Raw genomic sequence first — 20,796 nt, 5'->3', positions numbered from 1 at the left:
AGAGAGAGAGAGAGAGAGAGAGAGAGAGAGAGAGGTTCCAACTTTAAAATTAGCTCTCTAATATGGTATGTTTGCCTTCTGAACATATGACCCATGGTGTGACCTATAATTTAAAAAAAAAAATCATACATTCACACATATCAAAAATTCAGGTCAGATCCTAAAACATCTCTTAAGATCACCTGTTCTTTAAATGACTTGCGCAACTCTGCGCAGAATGCTATTGCAGGTGCTGCTTTAACCTTCTATGACTCCAGCCTTTCATTTAGCAGTGTCTATGTCTGTGCTACATCCTGTTATACATAAGGAATCGCATGTGCTCTTCAACTTGAATTACATTACATTTCTCACTGATGAGTTCTTGGGAGGTTTAACAGACCTTCTTAATCTGGCTCTTTGCAGGAACAAAATCAGCTTGAAGTTTTAGGCAACGGTGGAAGTGGATGAGGGCTTCTTTCTGCTGACCCATTTCCAACAGTACATTCCCTTTATGAAAGGAGCCCTGCACAAACAGAATGATGCAATCAGCACATTGGTGTCTGTTTAAGCAAAGACCTCCAGAGCATTTAAACAAAAACTCTACATGAAGTATGTTGCAGAATTACAGATTTTTTTTTCTGCACTAGAGGCGGAGTCAGTCAAACTGTAAAATGATGGTGTTACGGAACATTTCCTGTAAAATAACATCTCTGGATATTCAGTTCAATTCAGTTTTAACTATATAAATATAACTATCACAATGACAAGGTGCTTTCTATTGTAAGGTAACGACCCTAATATTAGAAAGAAACGCCAGCAATAAGACAAGCACCAGCTTAGGCCTATTACAGTTTAACTAAGGGAGCGTTCAGGGTCAGCTGATCCAGCCCTAACTATATGCTTTATCAAAAAGGAAAGTTCTATGCCTAATGTGAAAAGCAGAGACCATGTATGTCTCTCAAATCCAAACTGGGAGCTGGTTCCACAGAAGATGGGTCTAAAAGCTGAAGGCTCTGCCTCCCAGTAATCCTAGGAAGTACAAGAAAGCCAGCAGTCTGAGAGCAAAGAGCTCTAATGGGTTGATATGGTACTATGAGGTCGTTAAGATAAGATGGGACCTAATTATTCAACGTTTTGTAAGTGAGGAGAAGGATTTACTTAATTATATTTAATTATGAATTAACATTGATGCAATGAAAAGAACCTAATATGGGAGAAATATGCTCTCTTTCTAGTCCCCGTCAGTATTCAGAATTTTGAATCAACTGAAAACTTTTCAGGGAATTTTTAGAACAACCTGATACTAATAATGAATAGTGCAGCCTAGAAGTAATAAATGCATGAACTAGTTTTTCAGCAGAGGTGAGATAGGATGTTTCTAATTTTAGAGATATCGTGCAAATGAATGAAGACAGTCCTTGTTTAGTATGTGTGCTGAAGGACATATCCTGGTCATAAACAATTCCAAGGTTCCTCATGGTGCTACTAAAGGCCAAAGGTGATGCCACCCAGAGTAAGCATCTTGTTAGAAACCATGTTCCTAGGATTTCTAGGGCCGAGTACAATAACCTCCGCTTTGTCTAAATTTAGATATAAAAACAGAAACAATGCAATAATGGACTCTGTACAGTATGTTTTTCTGCATTAGCAGTGAGTCACCCACTGGCATGGAGTGATTAAATGACATTATGACATAAGTAGCTGTTTGCATAACATTGTGAATGACATAACATCAATAAAAGCAGGGGAATTGCTTCAAATGTATCAGGTCGACATGGTAAGGCAAATTATGAAATGAGGTAACACCTTCTTCCTGCAGTTACGGTTGTGCCATAGCATACATGTTACAAAACCGAGCCGACAGTGGGAGGGTGTGCAGGTTCAAATTCGGCTTTCCCACACCAGAGTGCAGTGAAATGCTATAAATGTGGCACTGTTAATGTTCCCTACAACAGATCAGCTTTTGTTGTCCGGACAAAAGAACCACACAGACAGCAAAGGCACACTGCGTCTGGCTGGCTCCGCTCCGTTCTCACCTCCGTCCAGCTGGGGCGAAGGCAGCAGAGGTAGTCGAGGTCCGTCAGAGCGTCGGAGAAACGCCTCAGGCCCAAGTTCGCTTCGGCCCTGAACACCTTCAAACTCTGGTCGTCTGGGACTAGAGGAAGTGAGAAAAGGTGAGATAGGTGAGGGATGATGGTGTGTGGAGCTTTTGAGGAGAAGTGGCCAAAATTAAAACAATCCAAACATTCAAATGAGGAAACACGCATCAGGTAGTAACAGGCCCACATAACAAGTAATTCTGCTTTCTGGAGCATGGAGGAAATCGACCCAAGAACTTATGATGCACCGCCTTAAGGAAATAATTGCTTTTGGCACCACTACTGACCATATAAAACAAAAAATGCAATTAAATGCCACTCCTCAATCACTGACATAACACACACATGGGCACGCTATATAAAGATAATTAATATTTGATCGAGCCCCTCCACCCCCCTGGCGCCGACAGCATCTGCACCTTCTGCTTCACATATGTGCACAGTCATCTCCTATTCCAGTCCATTCAAGACTTTCTAGCTTCAGCTGACACACTAGTGTGCATTCTAGGTTCCTGGTGACATTGTTACCTAAAGCTGCTTGACTAGTCATTACAAAAGAACCTGCAAGGTTATGCACATAAGCATTTGCAAACACAAAGTCAGTTCTTGGTAATGATCCTCTGAAACAACAAGTGAAAGTGAACAGGTGCCATGAGAAATCATCAAAAGAAAAGACAAAGAAGAAGAAGGGGAAAAAACTAGTTCACAAATCTGCAGGGAGCTCGTTACACAAGAGCCCGCAATGCTGGAGCAAGGTAGGTAGAAGTATTTAACTGGATTGGCAGAGGAGGCGAACATGAAGGTTAATTCAACTGATTCCCCATAGCACAAACACTCTCATGATCCCCTGGGCGCCTGCTGACTTGATCGACACATCTAAGGCAGGAGCAGACCCTTTTACTTCCTTGTGGCTGCATGAACCAAAAAAGAAAATAAAAAGAAAAAAAATCAACCGCACATGCAAAAGACGCCGAAGGTAAGCAGTTGCACAGATAACAGCTTGCAAGGCTGCAGTTGTTTAGTTTTTAAAATATTACAAAACATCTTTAAATTCCCCTCCTCCTGCAGAGGTGCATAAAAGAAGCACACACACCGACCGAGTCTGTGCCAGATACGTTTATCCAATCGACATCTCACCTTATGTCATAATGCTTAACTGCGTAATACAGCTGAATGAGACAGATGTTTCTTCCACTGCATCTTGCTTATTCAGCACAAATCACAAATTACTTTGTTGTTTCAATCAAATGGTTTAATATGTTTGATCATTTTGCATTCTCTATTAACCTTCTTAATAACCCGAGTACTTGGCTTTTAGGGGGGCTGCACCATCACTGGACACCAGCAAAGAGTATGTGCAGTGCGTAAAAGTGGAAGAAAAGGAGGAAAAAAGTAATTTGATTCCACGGAAAATAATAATAGTATTTATAAATCAAACAAACACTTAAAAAGAAAGAAAGAAAACACACACGCACACTTATGTGTGCCTGCACTTGTCAAGACCTCTCACGTGTGTCACTTACCTAAGTTCAGCCCCTCGTTCGCTAAGCGTAACGCTTCCGCGAACTCGGTGGCTTTGAGTTTCTCCTGAATTTGGCACTTCATCCCCTTCTCTTCGGGCCAGCACTTTTCCACGACGCCGATGAGCAAGACGTTGTTCTTCGTGTTTTTCACCTCCTTTTGTTTTAGCCTCTCTTTGCACAGCGGACATTTGGAAGGCAGGTAGCCCCCGACGCACCTCCGGCAGAACGTGTGGCCGCACGACACGGTCACCGGCTCGCACATCAGACAGAGGCAAAGGGGGCACTCCAGCATTTCCATTGTATTTTTTTTTTTTACTGGTTATGTCACTAGTACAGTGTCCCACGGGAAGAACTGTCGCTTTGTTCGTCAAAGCACTGCAGATAGACGGTTTGGCGGTATTGTTACTGCAAGGACCCTTTAAATTACATGCTGGCAGCTGGCGATGCACTAATAATAGTGTCACACATCTGCCTAAAGCACACCGCTTTCCGTCCGGCTGCAAAACTGAGTCCTCATACGCTCACCTGGCAAATTTTCTTTTCGTGTTCAAAACATTCAGTGACATTGTTCGTTTTCAGCCCTAACTTAGTCTTTGTATTGGGACAAATGCCATGTTCCCTTTTCAAAAAAGACTCTCGGCTCCCAGTCCAATGCGCCGGTTTCCTCGACGCTCAAAAAGTCCAAACACGCCGCACGATCGAGGTCGGTAAATCCGCACATCAATGTTATTTCTCTTTAGTAATCCGAGTCCGCTATTAACCCCTGTAGCCTACTTCTCCGCGGCCACGAAGCTAGGTGACTGTGTAACACCATTGCATTACATAAATAAAGATCACGTGACGCAGCAGCGAGCAATCCGATTGGGTGAAGTGAATGGCTTTCCACCCTGTTGTGAAACCCAACGATGCCGAGTTTCATAACATAATTCCTTCGACTACGCTTCCTATTATTTTCATCTGTACATTTAAACTACCCCAGGGCACGAGTTGATGGTATAGCGTGAGTAGGGGAAAAATGGTGGATATGATAAATCCAAGGGTGGAGAAAATTATGGAAACTACCTTGCCTCAAAGCAGGGAATTCCAGCTAAGGGTAATAACTTCCGAGGGGGTGCGGTGAAAGGATCAGTGCATATTACCTGGTTCTGTCCATCCTGTTTGTCGTTTAAAACAAAAGGTCAACACAAACACAGCTTAACGTCTATGCACAGCTAAAAATGTGCATACAGTTTGTGCCATTACATCATTACATAAAATGCAGTGTGCTGCAGAGCATTTACTCTAGGTCAATGAAATAAAGCTGGAATTTGCAACTGGCCAAATACACATACTCTTTATGTCTCAGAGCGACACACATCATGACTCCTGCCTGCTTCAAAAACAGCACACTTTTTGCATAGACGTTAGAACAGAAATCCTTGATGAATTCTCAGAGAAACAACCTTGGGTTGTCTTTTCAAATAAAAGAAAAATTGGGCCAAAACACATCTTGTGTATCACGCACTGATTTATTGAACTTATGCAAGTTACATAGACGCCTCAGCTAACATCACAGAAACGCAAGTAGTGAAATCTGCGCTGCAATCACCAGCCTGAGGTGTATTTTCAGTTTCAACAACCAAACATGTGCACTTGAATTGCTTTACAAGCAACCAGTTGAAAGGCTCACATTTCTTTCCCTGAACAGTTGTGTAAGAGCAATCTGCTGCAAGGCAACACAAAATTGGTTATACTGTTAGGTATGCTTATGAAAACCTATAAAAGAGGGAAGGGGGTCAGAATTATTTGACATTTTACATAATATACATGACGACTTTTTTGTGACGACTCTCCATGGATTACACAATCTGCAAATCAGTGACAAGAATCATGCATTGCAAACATAAAGGCAGTCCAGCATTTAGATGAGTTTTCATGCGACTCTGCTCTGACGGGTCTAATAAAGCCCTCTATGTTTCTGTGAGATGACTGCAAATTTGTTTATTGGGTTTATTACAATTATGCAAACTTAGCACCCCCACCTGATCTATGTTAAAAATTTCTATTCTGGGAATATGTTTTCCAGAATTAGTCAGAATTTCTACATTTTAAATAAAAACAACATTCAATGGGGCCCTTGAAAACACAGCTAGCACCCTCAAATGTCCATTTCTGACATTCACAGCTTCCCGTTAATGTGACAGCATTTATTGTCATAGTTTCAAGTTTCGTGGGTGAACGAGTACACTGGTCACTTCTAAATAAAGGTTTAGGCATCAGCCTTACTGTGTGGTACCTAGTAAAACAACACAAACGTGAATGATAAAGTCACATTAAGTGACACACATGGACAAAAGCATGACTGTGCATTTCTCTTGCTGGAGTGCTCATCTTATTAGAGCAGCAGTTCTCACACTACCTGCATGGCGGGAAACACTGGTGCAGTATAATCAACAAGGTGAAGTGAAACTTGAGTGGATTTTTTCTTAATGTGACCTTTAAGTAAAACTTTTTTTCTTAGTGGTTGGATAAAAACTGTGGAGTTTGGGGATTTAAATTAAACGTACTAGAAAAACTTTGAGAACCGATGCAGTTGAGAAAGCCATAAACAGCAAAGATGAAATGAGATAAAATGTTGCGCCCAACATTTTATCTCACCAGCTGTTTCAAGCTAGCAGTAAGAAACATTCGTCGATGATGTGTTCTGAAAGTTCAACTCAGAAGAGAGGTTACCGAGCATCACTGTTGTACAGTGTGGTTACACTTGATTTAATGCTGATAATTCTTGAGGCCCCAGGCACACATTTTTTATGTGTATGGCAAAAACCACAGGTATAACATGTTCACTCTCTAAATCACTCTTGTGCATGAAACCATGAGAACAGAGATGTATTACAACCATATACGTATAACTCAATAGCAGAATGCAGTCATGTTAAAGACTTGTGGAGCAAAGACCAGTGACATAACCAGTTATAAAATAAAAAGAACAAAAATATTCTGTGTATACCATGTACGAAAGTGCCATATTTACACAGAGTTCAGCAAAGAAACGACAAAAAAGAAAGAACATAATATTAAACTATGCTAGTTCATCAATAATGCTGCACATGGCAGCATCCTTGTCCCATTTGTCACTTCTTGAAGTAGGGATGCTCTTCTCCTGCTGACTCGTTGCCATGCAGCTGGCAGCTGCTTCCTCTATATCCATAGGTTCTGTTTTCAGCCTGGTGGCCTGCCCAGATGAACAGCCAACACTAGCTGCAGGAGGCGCACTCTTTGTCCCATCACAAGCACCATCCTGACCTTCCACTTGAGGCAAGTCATCAGGCAGGGAGGCAAGGCACCCCTGGATCATCTCCACCACCCTCTCCAGATGTTTCTGGAACCTCTCTGCTGTCTCTAGCCTCTGTCTTTTCTGGACCTCCATCATCACCCTTAGCGTCTCCCTGGCTTGATGCGGTCTGTACTCATTTATCAGATGGTGCATATGGACAAACAGAAGCTTTATGTCTTCCAGCTTCTCTTCACGCTTTATACTACCAGGGCTCTTGATAAGGATGTCCAGAAGGTCCAAAAAGTTCACAAGAATGGACATGTTCAGTTTCTTGAGCTCCCGTTTGTGGTCAAACTGCATAGGGTGAAGCCTCTCAATGCCTTGGCTTTCGAGAGGCCGGATGATGAGGTCATCACACTGGAAATGGTTGCCAAACATCATGTAATTATCTCTGATGGGTGGAGGTGGCTTAGGGGCCAGACCCTTGCGGATGTTTTCATCTGTGTACTCTTTGATGTACTGCATCGGTGGAGGAGGCAGGGCGCTGACCTGCTGTGGTTCACCCATGATACCGACCTGAAAGCACAAGAATCCGTGTCAATATATATAAAAAGGAAAGCAACACACATTAGGTTTTGCAATTTAGTATCTTAATTTAAAAAAAAAGTGTTTACAGTTCACAGTAGTTGAACATAAACACATTAATTTAGGCTATGTGCCTAAATATAACAGAAGTGAAAAGGTGTCTCTCTCACTTCACTATTGGGGGCACAGGTAGACAAGAAGCAGGATGTTTGCCGCAAAAAGACGGCATAGCTTTTTAATTGCAGAGACGTTAGCCGTGTCTAAATAGTTTGCTTGCACTAACTCCAAACAAATTCAGTGTTTGTTTGAGACCATCGCTTCGAAAGATGTGCTAAGAGGCCTATGCTAACACAAACTGCCCAGCCAGTTGTCTGTACAGTAAATATCTGCATATAACTTATGTTAAACGCTGTCTGCATGGGAATAGAGTTGAGTGAAGACTACCATTTACTGTCGCAAAACTATGTTTGTTTTATCAACATGTTAGCCCTTTACTCTCCAACTAACTCCAGTCGTTAGCTTACCTGCTGACTGACTAACTGCTAACCTCCGCTAACGAGTTAAATCGCTACACTAAATATAATGCTAACCCACAATACCTTTAAAAGGGGGAAGACTTATGATATTTATACACACCTTTCAAATAACTCTTTAGTCGCTGAAGATATAAGACGCTAGATATAGACGTCCGTTAGTTCCGACCATTAGCTTGTAGCTACTTTAGCTCCTTCCATTCCACACTAACAAGATTTTCGTTTCAGTCCCTAAGGCTCGACGTCATTGGTTTTTGTCCCGCGGATTGGACGATAGCAATGGAACAAACTAAACACCGATTGGGTGTGAGGATACCACGCTTGATCTTGTAGTTTTTGATACGAAAGTGCTTAATTCGAAGCTTATTTTGTACAGGACTGATGTCTTTTTACAATAGTGACCATCTCCAGCACCTGTTATCATTTGATAATGTCAAATATTTTTCTAGTCAAAGCAAACCAGCAGTTTACAACGCCACCAATACTTTTAGAATAGAATAGAATAGAATAGAATAGAATGCCTTTATTGTCACTATACAGTTGTACAATGAGATACAGAGCATCTCCTACTCAGTGTAAACATGGGGGGGGGGGACAGTTCTGCAGCGCTATATACATATGGACAGATTAACATAGAAAACACAATATATATAATTACATATATAAATATATATATATTAATATATATATATATATTTGTAATGTATTTTAGAATGCTACTCTAAATACAAGTAAGTAGTATGTAATAAATAGGGTTGTGTATATACAGTTAAGTTATTGCACATAGAATTGGTATTGCACAGTGGTGGTCCATAGAGGAAGTTGGAAGTGGGGGGCTGTGTTATCGGTGCATGTGTGAGTTCAGGGTGGTTATGGCTTTGGGGAAGAAACTGTTTTTGACTCTGTGGGTTTTTGTGTTGATGCACCCGTAGCGCTTCCCTGAGGGAAGCAGGCTGAACATGTTGAAACCAGGGTGGGAGCTGTCCTTGATAATGTTTGCTGCTCTGCTGAGGCAGCGAGAGGAATAAATGTCCATCAGGGAGGGGAGAGGGCAGCCGATGATCTTTTGTGCTGTCTTGACCACACTCTGGAGCCTCACTCTATCGACCTTGGTGCAGCTGCTATACCATACCGTGATGTAGTAGGTTAGCAGGCTCTCAATGGACGAATACAGTTGAATGCTTTTAATCACTATAGTGTATTGAGCATCTTAAGTTCACCCTTCTGATTCTGTCACATCTTTAAAACAAATGAAAACTTTCCACATTTTTAGTTTGGAGCTTTAGATTTAGAAAATAAATTATTTAGTGTCACACGGTCCTTCACATCTACTTTTACACTTATTTTATACTTATTTGCACTTATTTACATACAGCATGACAAATATTCTCTTTTATTAAATACTCATATGGAACAAAATTGCTGAACATTTCCCATTCAACAGCACAGATGTTAACTCCTAAAAATGTTAAATTCAGGTATTTTCTGGAAATGTTTTTAATTGACAAAAGAAGAAAGAGCCTTGAATTTTGACATTTACACAGTTCAAACTGTATAAAAATATACAGTCAAAGCCGATTTTGTAATTTTGGCTTTTTGGATCTGTTTTGTTGTTGTTGTTTTTTGACAATAAATAAATAAAATTAAATTAAATTAAATTAAATTGCAATCCCAACTCATTAAATCCACACCAATCTGTTGGAACACTTTCCTGGTGGTGGTGCTGTAGTATCCTTTAAATCTTTCATTCGGTGTGACTGTAAAAATATTTTCAGATTTTAACTTTAACTACATTTTCTTCCATTGTAAGTTGACAGCACTACCTCAGCAGTTTGAAATTTTTCAGTCACTTTAAAATCATTAATGGAGCCCAACCATATTCTTATTACCATATCATTACTGTTACAATATTATTGTTACTATATTATAACTTGTATTATTATTATTAACCTTCTTTTCCTGCACAAACCCCCAAAAAACCAAGTAAAATTTAAAGGAGAAAAAAGCAGTGATGGAGAAAAAACAGGGCAAATCCTAAAAGACATCATGAACACGTAACCCCAAACTCTAAATGTATTAATTATGGCAGGGGGAAAAAAACAGATTCTTTTGTGTGTGTGTTTCTTGCAATCTCACAATCTCAGTAAAAACTTTTGTTTTTTCCCCTATTACTTTCTTGTTTCAAGTTAAAATCATTTATGCCACTTTTTGCCCTCTTAGATTGAACCCCCCCTTTGCCCAATGCTGACATTATAACCCAACCTCACTGTAGTAGTGGGACACATCCGTGACCTTTGAAGTGAATGTTGATGGAAAGCGTTGAAAAATGTAAAGGTTAACGAGTCATCCTTTTTCTGGGGATCGCACTACTCATAGTGGCTGACTGCAACGTGCACTTAGTGAGTGAAAGTGCCTGCGAGCACCCTGAACGGTGTGTATGTGCGCGCACGCGTGTATTTCGCTTGCACAACGCATTTGTTGCCGTAGGATGTGGTTTACTGTGCAACAACCCTATGCCGGAAACTCTACGACATCTATCAACTTATCATCCTCAATTTTTTTTTCTTGTACACTCACTGCTACTCTGTCTCTGCATGCTGTAGGCAATGCCGCCTCTCTTGGTATGACAAAACAAGGCAGTATTTCTCATTGCGCTTCTCATAGCTGGTAAAATGTTCCCCAGGGTGATTTTGAAGGGAACTCTGATCAAAAAATCTCAACAGAAGAAGCGAGTGTCACCCTGTAACTATAAAGAGCGATTTTTTGTGTTGGATACCCAAGACCTGAAGTATTCTGAACGTCGTCCCGGGGTAAGTACAGTATGTGCGGTTAATCTGTAGAGCTGTTTCAGGAATGCAGACTCTTGGCTGTTTGCTGTAATCTAAGCTGTTTTGTTGCAGAAAAAGCCTTTGCTGAAAGGTTGCATCGAGCTGTCCAGAATTAAGTGCGTGGAGATTGTGTGTACTGATGTGCCCATACCATGCAGCTTTAAGTACCCTTTTCAGGTAAGATTCCTCATTTCCTAGAGACCAACTCAATTGTCACCGCATTAAAATCTACTAAACACTGCGACATACACCCTATATACAGTGTATGGTGAAGTATGACTGAAAATGACAACGCATATAACCTTTCTTTAAAATCTCAATTCTTCTGCAGGTTTTTCATGACAGTTATTACCTCTACATATTTGCACCAGACAATGACTGCCGTCAGAAATGGGTCAGAGCTCTTAAAGAGGGTAAGCCATTACCATATATCACCAGTCAAATAATAATAATAGTAATATGACAAGTCGATGATAAACCGCTGATTGTATGAACTGCAAACACGTACGGATGGATATTTCAAACAATATTTCCCTTGTTCTGTCTGATGTAGAGACAAAGAATAACAACTTAGTTCCAAAATACCACCCAAACTTCTGGATGGATGGAAAATGGAGATGCTGCCAGCAAACAGAGAAACTGGCGACTGGGTGCAACGTGTACGACCCAGTGGGCTATGGTTTGTAGCATTTCTTTTTCCTTCTCTTCTACTTCGTGAATCCAATGATTTGTGGAAGCGATTCCATTTGAATTAAGATATTTGTATGGCTTTCGCACATATGGTTAGAGTAAACTTGAACTAAATGCTTTCGTTTTGCCTAATCCAGTTCATACCGTTGTTGCTTTGTGAGTTTAGATGGGCCAAATAGCTCTCCAATTTAACATTTCTGTTTCCCCTACAGCCTCTAAAAAGCCGCTTCCCAGCCTCCCGGAGCCAGAGGTACCACCATCTAAAACACAAACGACACAAGCTTTTGAAATGTTATTGTGGTTATTACTGATATTCCAATGAAGCGAGGGAGACCAAATCACTTTTTCAGTTTTAATGCCTGTCATGTTTGTCTGCAATATTTTTAAACACAGTTTCTCTCTACATATTTAATAATTAGGTCATGCATTGGTTTTTAACCACTGCTTCTGTGGTTTGATTTTGTGTGTTCAGGCAGCAGCTCTGTAGTTGATTCAGCGCACATGTGTTTGAGTGTTTACTTAAATAGATAGATAGTAGAAGAAATAGAAGTACATTAAAGTTTTTCAAATGAAAATCCTTGTTGATACTTTTTCCTTTGGCACCATGAAAATGTAATTTCATTTGAAAGCTCTGGATTTTGTATTTGTGTATGAACTTTTTGGGAAGAGTTCACTCAGACCTCTCAATAATTTGTACCAGGTAATTTCCACCACTTAAAAAACATTTTCCTGATTGGCAGAGCTAAATTCAAAATTTGGGGTTCTTATTGTAAAACTTCAGCTTCATGATTCTAAATCTCGAGTTATTTTCTCATCTCATCTCGGAAGTTTATGATAGTATGTTGAAATTTAGAGGTAATAACCCAAAATTTTGACTTATGTTTGCCAAAAAAATGTTTTTGCAGCTTCCATACCTGTACAAATGGTTTTTAAATCAGATTTTTTCCTCCCTTTCCAGATGGAGCTGGAAGATGCGGGGCAACAGAAGGTCATCGCTTTGCAAAACTACACGCCACAGGGAGACAATGACTTACCTCTTCAGAAAGATCAGGAGTATCTCCTGGTTAAGAATTCCCATTCCACCTGGTGGCTTGTACAGGATGAGAGAGGGTAAAGCGCATTACAGCCAATGCCAAATTCATTTGAACTGTTTACATTAAAAAATAGCATACAAAAGAAGAACCATTAGCTAAATCCCTTTTCCTGTCACCCATTAGGAACTCGGGTTTTGTGCCCAGTACATACGTAGCTGAAAAATCCATCAACAACTTTGAAAGATTTGAGTGAGTTTGAATTCATTTCTTTTACTCGAGCTTTTAATTTGCAGTGTTTATTGCTGCTAATGAATTACCATGTTTTCCCTCCAAAACTGATTTAATTGTTGTGTTAAATGTTTAATGTGTTCTCAACAGATGGTACAACAAAAACATTAGCAGAGCGCAAGCAGAAGAATTGCTAATGAAAGAGGTAAAAACAAAAACTCAGTTCTGTTTGGCAATAAAATTTCAAATAATGATTTTGATATGATGATGACAGGCAAGATTTAGCCCCTGTATGACACAGTGCATTTTGATGCGACTGTGCCGCCAACAGCAATGTTGCATTTGCAAAATCGCTGCATATGCACCTGCACAACGACAATTCGACTTGACATAGAACATGAAAAAAAAAAAAATTCTCACAACCACAAAGTTTCCTCCAATGTTGAATTTCCTGCTTTGCTAAGTTTTGCAAGCAGGAAGGGAAAACGGTTATCCATCGTCGTCTTTGAATTAAAACGGCCGCCAGACGTGTTACAGAATGCACCGCCGAACGTGGGAAATCTTATGTGATCTCGTTATTCTGTCTTTAGGGTAAGGAAGGTGCATTCATTGTGCGGGACTCAAGACAGGCGGGAGTGTACACAGTGTCTGTTTTTTCCAAAGCACCAGGGTAAATGTTATTTATAGTGTTCTTATGAATTTACTTAAAAAATATCTATCAAACAACTCTATAATTAAAACAGTCATATATGGTTACTTATATCATGAAAAAAAATTGATGGCTCATAGGATTTCAATCATTTTAAGTGACCGTTAAAGATGTAACCAATGAGAATTAAGTATAAGATTAGTGTAATCTTGTGATATTTTTCTGATCTTCCAATGTTTATGTGTAATCATCTGCTCAGGCAAACATTTGCTTTAAAAATGTTTGTTAAGTTAAGCATATATTCTCATCAGGTCTAATGGGGAGAAGAATCCGAGAGTGAAGCATTACCAAATTAGACAAACCGAAACGAGCCCAGCTTCTTTTTACCTGGCAGAGAAATACCTGTTTAGCACCATTCCTGAGCTCATATATTACCACCAGCACAATGCTGCAGGTAAGTGTGCCAGCTTTTCTCATGCAACAGCATTATTTCAAAAAGTTCAAAGGATAAATGAAGTTCATCTTATGAAACAGCTAAATTCTTGGTCCTGCTTTTTAAATTTCCCGTTGTCTCTTTCTCTTTGTGCAGGGCTAATAACACGGCTGAGACACCCCGTCTCTCAAGGTCAATGCTGCTCCCAGGATTCTACTGATATCGCAAAAGGTTTAAGTCTTTTTGTGATGCCCGAAGTTTGTTGAACTAAAGCTCCAAGCAGTCCTAATTTATTGCTGTGAATCTCGTTTTTGCTGACCTCTGGTGGGTTGCACAGCATTACACTTCAGGGCTGTTAAGTAACTCCACCCTTTTGTCTTTTAATATAAACCAATGTAATACAAATTAATCTTTGCTGGACAAAAAGCAAGTGAAAATGAGAAAAAAAAAGTCCTTTTTTATTTGTGAAACTTGCATGAAGAAGTTTAACTCTATGGTTATATAACTGAGCTATAGTGTGGATGCTTTGGTTCACTGCTGGTTTGCTGGTTAACAGATCAGTGGGAAGTGGACCCTAAGGAGCTGATACTGGGTCAGGAGATAGGCAGCGGCCAGTTTGGACTGGTGCTGGAAGGCAGCTGGAGGGATCTCAAGGTAGCGGTGAAGATGGTAAGAGAAGAGTGCATGTCAGACGACGAATTTAAAGAAGAGGCACGGATTATGATGTAAGTACAGTTCATGGTGGAGATCTGTAAAACGAGTTTGAAACCACTCAGTTTATCTGTGCATGTGTGTTTTAACAGGAGACTCTCTCACTCGAAGCTGGTACAGCTGTATGGCGTGTGCACACAACATTCTCCTATCTGCCTCGTGTTTGAGTACATGGAAAACGGCTGCCTGACGGACTACCTGCGAGAAAGGAAAGGCTCGTTGCCTCAGGATATATTGTTGGGGATGTGTCTGGATGTCAGCGAAGGGATGGCTTATCTAGAGATGTCCAACTTCATCCACAGAGATCTGGTAAATAAATAAAGTGCTCTTTCATGATACACTTTCATATCCCTGCTTTGTTAGAGGACTTTATCCTTCCTTTCTTCCTTCCAAAGGCTGCCAGGAACTGTCTCGTCTCAAAGAACAACGAGGTGAAGGTATCGGACTTTGGAATGACCAGGTATGTTCGTGAAGATCAGTTTTTTAAATTATTATATAACATTAATGTCACAGTAAGTCACAGCTTATGGTCTGTGTCCACTCTCCATACCCTAGATTTGTTCTTGATGATCAGTACACGAGCTCACAGTGCTCCAAGTTCCCTGTCAAGTGGTCAGCCCCAGAGGTCATCAGATACTGCAAATTCAGCACCAAGTCTGACGTCTGGTCATTCGGTGAGTTTGGGCGCTTGTCTGCCATTCAGCTGTTTGGTTTGCATTTCTGATTCACTCGTCTGGCAAGTTTTGCAGGTTGGGTGAGAGCAGATTAAATCATATTTGTTTTCCTGATGGCACATGTGCTCAACTGTAGTTAAATAACACTGCAGTGGTTTAGACGTTATATATTAAACAATTCTTTTTATCCTGTGAAAAAAAAAACTGTGCTCAAACTGAAGCACAGTTTTCTTGGGCAGACTATTACTGCAGTTTTCCGTGACAAAGCCATTTTTTTTTGGTAAATTTTTATATAAAATAGCCTAAAAGCTAGCCATTTTCATGATTCAGTGACAATTAGTGGATGCACAATAAGCTCAGACAATTGCCGAGGTTTGAAAGGAGATTAAACAGACAGAAAGCTTTTAGCTTGACGTCATCTTTGGGGGAAAAAAAGATTCTGTATTTTGAAGTTATGACTTTCTTATGTAAAACGGATGTGCTAAAACTAAGTAAAAATAAAACATATTATAACTTCTATAATAGGGGTTACTATTTCTATTTCTAAACAGATTTGAATTATGACCTATTCTAAAAAGGTCTGGATCCAATTACTGACCTCCCTTAGAAATCGTGAAAAACAAATGAACTGCAGTGACAGTTTAAGCAGGCTATTGCTTTTTATTGGTAACACAAGTGTTTTCAATCATGATTCTATGCATTGAAATGGTAAAAGAGTAATAATTCATCTGTATAGTATCATTGTTACACTGATGATGGGCAGGAGAAAGAGGGGAAAAGTTTGTCTGAGGCGTCTTTCAAAAGATTCTTTATGTCAAGATTTTTACTTCCTGGTTAAATAACAGTTTAAAACTAAAAGAGACAGTCGGACCATCTACAGGCTGTGTGAAGTTCTTGAGACTGCAGCTGCTAAGAATATTAGGAAACTCTTTCATTGGATTCTTTCATGCCGGCTTCAGTGGATGAGGCTACCAGAGGAACATTAACTCCAGACTAAACAGAGCTGATTTAAAGGATCAAAGTGCAAAAGCGTCTGTCGACACCATACGTCGGTTTCTGAATGAAGGTTGATAAAGAGACCCGGCTTTTGAAAGAGGATTATAAAAAAAAAACCTTAAACTTGTGTTTGATAAAATACAAATAGACAAGTCAAAGCGGTTCTTGTTGGATGAAGTTTGGGATTTAAAACTAGTTTCCAAGTTTGCCGAAAAAAAGAAGCTTTTGAAGAAAAGAACGCCGTGGACGACGGATTTCATCAAGATAATCTGGAGTGAAATACATTTATGTACCTGTGCCAGAGCTCTGTGCCAGTCACAAGTCAACGCTGCTTCTTCCAACAGTATAAAGATCTGAAACATACTTCCAACAAGATGGACTGAAACAAAATCACTTGAGCCGAGTGTGGAAAAAGCTGAAACTCACAGTGGGGGGAAAACGTGTTCATCAAACCTGAATGAACCGCAGCGGTTTGAACATGAAGAGTCAAACAACCTACAGAGATGTGTGAGTGTGTGTGTGTAGGTGTGTGTGGGGGTAGGTAAGTGGGTGAAAGGGAGGTGGGCGTCCTCTTGTGAAGAATCACAAAAACTGCTCAGCTGCACAATATTACAATTAAGGATCAAATACTTTAGGCAGACGACTATATTTGTTGTATTGAATGAAAGCGAGATGAATTACTTTTAAAGTAAGAACTTACAGCAGAGCAAATTTTAGGTGTGTGTGTGTGTCTCATGTGTAGGTGTGTTTTTTTTTTATTGGGTAGCAACAATTTTGGCCAATTCTGATCTGTAGTAAATTACTCTCAAATGAGGCTAAAAATAAATATGTTTCAGTTATATAAAAAAAAAAAATAAATAAAAACACACTGCACTGGACTAGAGTAGCTCACTGTTAAACGAACGATACAATATGGACTAAAATGCTTCCATATTGTTTAACAAGTGCTGCCTCCGTGTCCCTCTTCAGGTGTGCTCATGTGGGAGGTGTACAACGAAGGCCGACTCCCCTATGAGAACCGCACTAATGCAGAAGTGGTGGACTCCCTGAACGCAGGCCTGAGGCTCCTGAAGCCACGCTTGGCCCCGGACTCTGTCCACCTACTCATGGAGTGGTGTTGGAAGGAGGTGAGGACATTACCCTTTTTTCAAGCAGAACTTCTGCTGATCATAAAATGAGCAAACGATTAACTGTCGTTTGTTTTCTGTTCTGTTCCCAGAAACCAGACGATCGCCCAACATTTGGGCTCCTCTTTCACGAGCTGGCCTCCCTTTCAGACGCCTGAACCAACATGTGATTTGTGATTTTTTTTATATATAATATTTATTTTATTTATTTACTGTAACCAGTTGCTTGTCATTTGTAAAGTTAGATTATTCCAAAGCAATTTTATATCCTGGATTTTGCACTTTATCTCTTTCGTAGCTTTGTAAGTATCCCCTGAGAGGGCTCACACAGTCCATTCACACAGCTACTGGTGCTTCCTGCAGAATCATGTAAAGGTCTGAGTAATTCTATAAGCCATATAAAAGTGAGATGTTTGCTTTTCAGTCAGCTGACTGTCATTAAACTGAATGTTTTACATCTTGTCACTTCTCACTGTCTTAGTTTCCTCCACTACAATAATGAAATCTTGGCATAAGAAATATTTTTGTTTCTATATGAAGAAATTATTGAAGTTGCCAGATGTTATATATATTTAGAAATTAGAAAGGCTTTCCTGTTTTATGGAGCTCACTGACATTAGCCACAACAGTCATATTTTTGATGATCATCCATATACTGTATATAAAAGATGGACATAGCTACAACAAAGTCATGAGTCATGTTTTTTTTTTTTTTAATGAATTAATTTTGGAGTCACAGGTGACCACATTTGGTCAAGATAGATTTATTACTCATTGCTCGGATACATCGTAATATGTGGTAAGTAATATGAGTCATTGAAACTGTGCTAAAGGTGGAGCGCAGTCTTCTTGATTAGACTATTACTACAATTATCCAGAGATGAAGTCATGTTTTTGTGAAATTATATTTAACAAAAAAATGCTCCATATCGCACCCACACCATGAACAAGGTTGGTCGATTTCAACTGTGTGACTCTAACTTCTACAGCTGTCTATACCAGCAGCCCCCCACCCCCGGGCCACGGACCGGTCATTTGGTACCGGGCCACGAGAGTTGAGCCTCGGGTGTGAAATTTATGGTTTTCAGGGTTTGTATCGTTAACTCGGTTTCCCTGGGTCTTTTCCCGTGTTGTAGTTGCATGTCTTTTTTTGAAAGAAATATTTACACATTACCATAGCGACCAGAGAGCATTAAGAGGCAGAGAGGAGGATGTTACTCTCAATGTTGTTGGTGCATTTCAGGAGGACGCTGCTAATTAAGTTACACAATTACACAGTGAATTCACGTTTATTATTATATTTACAAAATACCACAGTTTTTGTCTTGGTCGTATCTTTTGTTGTTGTTGTTGTTGTTGTTGTTGTTGTTGTTGTTGTTGTTGTTGTTGTATTTATCCGCAACACCTTAAAGGCCGGTCAGTTAAAATATTGTCTGACATTAAACCGGGTTGTGGCGTAAAAAAGGTTGAGGACCGCTGGTCTATACCCACATCAATTTTTCAGTCAAATAAGCCATACATTATTGGAATGACTCACTTTTGGAGCCAGACTCCAGTGGCCAGTCAAAGAACTGCAGTTTCTGGTACAGGCACAGTAACTTTTTTCCCATATCAAATGATCAATAATTCTCTTGTATCATGTAAGTAAGTAAGTAAGTAAAATTTATTTATATAGTGCTTTTCACAGATAAAAATCACAAAGTGCTTTACAACACAGAAAATGGGAATATAAAAACAATATAACAGTAAATAAAACAATGTAAAACAATAAAACTATAAAAACAGCATAAGAAGAAATTAATCAAATGCTTTTCTAAATAAAAATGTCTTCAGCTGTTTCTTAAAAGAATCAATGGAGTCCGTGCAGCGAAGAGACAGTGGGAGAGAATTCCACAACCGTGGTGCCACAGTCTGAAAGGCCCGATCACCACGAGTTTTAAAACGAGTGCGCGGTACCACCAGCAGTCTCTGATCTAATGACCTTAAAGCCCGAGAAGATGTATGTGGTTTCAGCAGGTCAGATAAATATTGAGGAGCCTGACCATGTAGGGCCCTAAAGGTTAGAACTAAAATTTTAAAATGAAACCTAAAATTTACAGGCAACCAGTGAAGGGAGGCCAAGACTGGAGTGATATGCGATCTTCTCTTGGTGCCATGTCAGCCAACGCATTCTCTTCTGAGGATAGTGGCAAGACGTGGAATTGCAGTTTCCTGCTGGGACATAGAGCAATGTGCAAAAGTCTTGAGCCAGCGCTCATTTTTTAATATCCATTATAGGAAAATGGAAAAAAGGTGCAGAGAATGGAAATCCAGTGTAATTTGGCATACCTCAGCCTTTTCTTTCCATTTCCCTTCCCTAAGGATGTCTTCTTGACACCCTTCCACTGTGCCAGTGGAAGGGTGTCAAGTAGATGGATCAGCTGAAGGGTCAGGCACATCTCTCAGGTTCTAAAGATACAATTTAAAACTGATTTGTTGCTAAATTGTGTGTTATTTGCAGATAGAATGAATGTTGGTTCATTGTTTGAGTGCCTTGGTGGCTTTTAAATGCTTGAAGTGTTAAAGCAGCCAATGTATAAAGAAAAACTTTGAAAGACCTTCAGAAAGCCTGAAGAACTATCACTCAAGACCACATTAAGAGGTTACAAGAAAGTCAAGAAATCAAGAATGACTAAAGACTCTGCACAGCATTTTTTTTCAAAGAAGGCCTCGCATATTTCATCAAGCCAATACTGAACACAACACAAGGCAACTCAATTACAACATATGGCTACATATGGTAGAGGAGTCCGGGTGCAGAACTGGCCAGTACAGACGTTTCTCCATATGAAAACATCTGGCGTCTAATGAAATGGAAAATACTACAAATCAAACCCAGGAATGTCGAGCAACTTTTTGTGATTTCTTTGCTTAAAATGAGCAATTTTCTCAAATTAAGCATGTTATATGTTTTCTATGTTGATGTATGAATAAAAAATAGGTTTATAAGATCTGCAAGTGAAAATGGGATTTCTGTGGTCTTTAAGCAGTTCACACAACATTCCAAGTTTTCTGGAATCAAGGTTATAGCATGTTGTCATTATAAAGTACTGTATTCAACACATACGTTTGAAATAATAAACAATAATATTTAACTACATGCTACTACATGCAACTTGAATTCATAATTATAAATAGTAGTACAAGGTGGGTGAAGTAGGGCCCTTTACTTTTTTCTATATCCTATTTATCATGTAATTAGAATTCATACAGAGAACTGAGAATTTACCACCGCCTCCTTTAAGTGAGGTTACCCTCAGTTTCCCTATACATACAACATATACCCACAGCTTTTGATGTTGTCAATTTAAAAGCCTGAAACGCATTATGTGTTTATCCGTACCCAAAGTATTTTTAAGCAGAAAACTAGCTCAAATGAAGCGAATCAACATGTCGGGGCTCCTCTCATCAT

The 20,796-nt window shown here is 39.6% G+C and overlaps 3 protein-coding genes across 3 annotated transcripts in view; 1 reads left to right on the top strand and 2 right to left on the bottom strand.

Moving 5' to 3' along the window:
• The window catches only part of lonrf1 (LON peptidase N-terminal domain and ring finger 1), a 13,512-nt gene extending 9,070 nt beyond the window's left edge, over positions 1–4,442 (bottom strand). Inside the window, exons 1-3 of the mRNA XM_005916475.3 lie at positions 3,602–4,442; positions 2,016–2,134; positions 380–502 (exon numbers count right to left, since the gene is read on the bottom strand). Of these exons, the coding sequence (XP_005916537.1) occupies positions 380–502; positions 2,016–2,134; positions 3,602–3,899 (540 nt within the window). The 5' untranslated portion in view covers positions 3,900–4,442. The remainder of the gene's footprint in view (positions 1–379; positions 503–2,015; positions 2,135–3,601) is intronic.
• A 648-nt stretch (positions 4,443–5,090) lies between these two features.
• med7 (mediator complex subunit 7) lies at positions 5,091–8,250 on the bottom strand. The gene is made up of 2 exons (XM_005916476.2): positions 8,079–8,250; positions 5,091–7,433 (listed from the first exon to the last, which is right to left on the bottom strand). Exon 2 carries the CDS (start codon positions 7,422–7,424, stop codon positions 6,663–6,665), a length of 762 nt encoding a protein of 253 aa, XP_005916538.1. The 5' UTR covers positions 7,425–7,433; positions 8,079–8,250; the 3' UTR covers positions 5,091–6,662.
• Positions 8,251–10,538: 2,288 nt separating this feature from the next.
• itk (IL2 inducible T cell kinase) lies at positions 10,539–17,802 on the top strand. The gene is made up of 17 exons (XM_005916477.2): positions 10,539–10,785; positions 10,876–10,980; positions 11,135–11,216; positions 11,357–11,482; positions 11,706–11,743; positions 12,452–12,603; positions 12,711–12,776; positions 12,906–12,960; positions 13,346–13,425; positions 13,716–13,858; positions 13,994–14,068; positions 14,394–14,562; positions 14,641–14,857; positions 14,944–15,008; positions 15,104–15,222; positions 17,188–17,345; positions 17,438–17,802. The coding sequence occupies exons 1-17, from the start codon at positions 10,648–10,650 to the stop codon at positions 17,501–17,503; spliced, it is 1,854 nt and encodes a 617-aa protein (XP_005916539.1). The 5' UTR covers positions 10,539–10,647; the 3' UTR covers positions 17,504–17,802.
• The last annotated feature ends 2,994 nt before the right edge of the window (positions 17,803–20,796 follow it).

The sequence above is a fragment of the Haplochromis burtoni genome, unplaced genomic scaffold (genome assembly GCF_018398535.1).
Source record: "Haplochromis burtoni strain Fernald_Lab_line unplaced genomic scaffold, NCSU_Asbu1 Contig_19, whole genome shotgun sequence".
Taxonomy (NCBI): Eukaryota; Metazoa; Chordata; class Actinopteri; order Cichliformes; family Cichlidae; genus Haplochromis; species Haplochromis burtoni.
The sequence above is the reverse complement of the archived record's forward strand: the minus strand, read 5'-3'. Positions and strand labels throughout refer to the sequence as shown.

Coding starts and splice junctions, on each gene's coding strand:
- med7 (XM_005916476.2), bottom strand. CDS start 7,424: ATGGGTGAACCACAGCAGGTCAGCGCCCTGCCTCCTCCACCGATGCAG.
- itk (XM_005916477.2), top strand. CDS start 10,648: ATGTTCCCCAGGGTGATTTTGAAGGGAACTCTGATCAAAAAATCTCAA. Junction 14,069..14,393: donor TTCTACTGATATCGCAAAAG/GTTTAAGTCTTT, acceptor GCTGGTTAACAG/ATCAGTGGGAAGTGGACCCT. Junction 14,563..14,640: donor GAAGAGGCACGGATTATGAT/GTAAGTACAGTT, acceptor GTGTTTTAACAG/GAGACTCTCTCACTCGAAGC.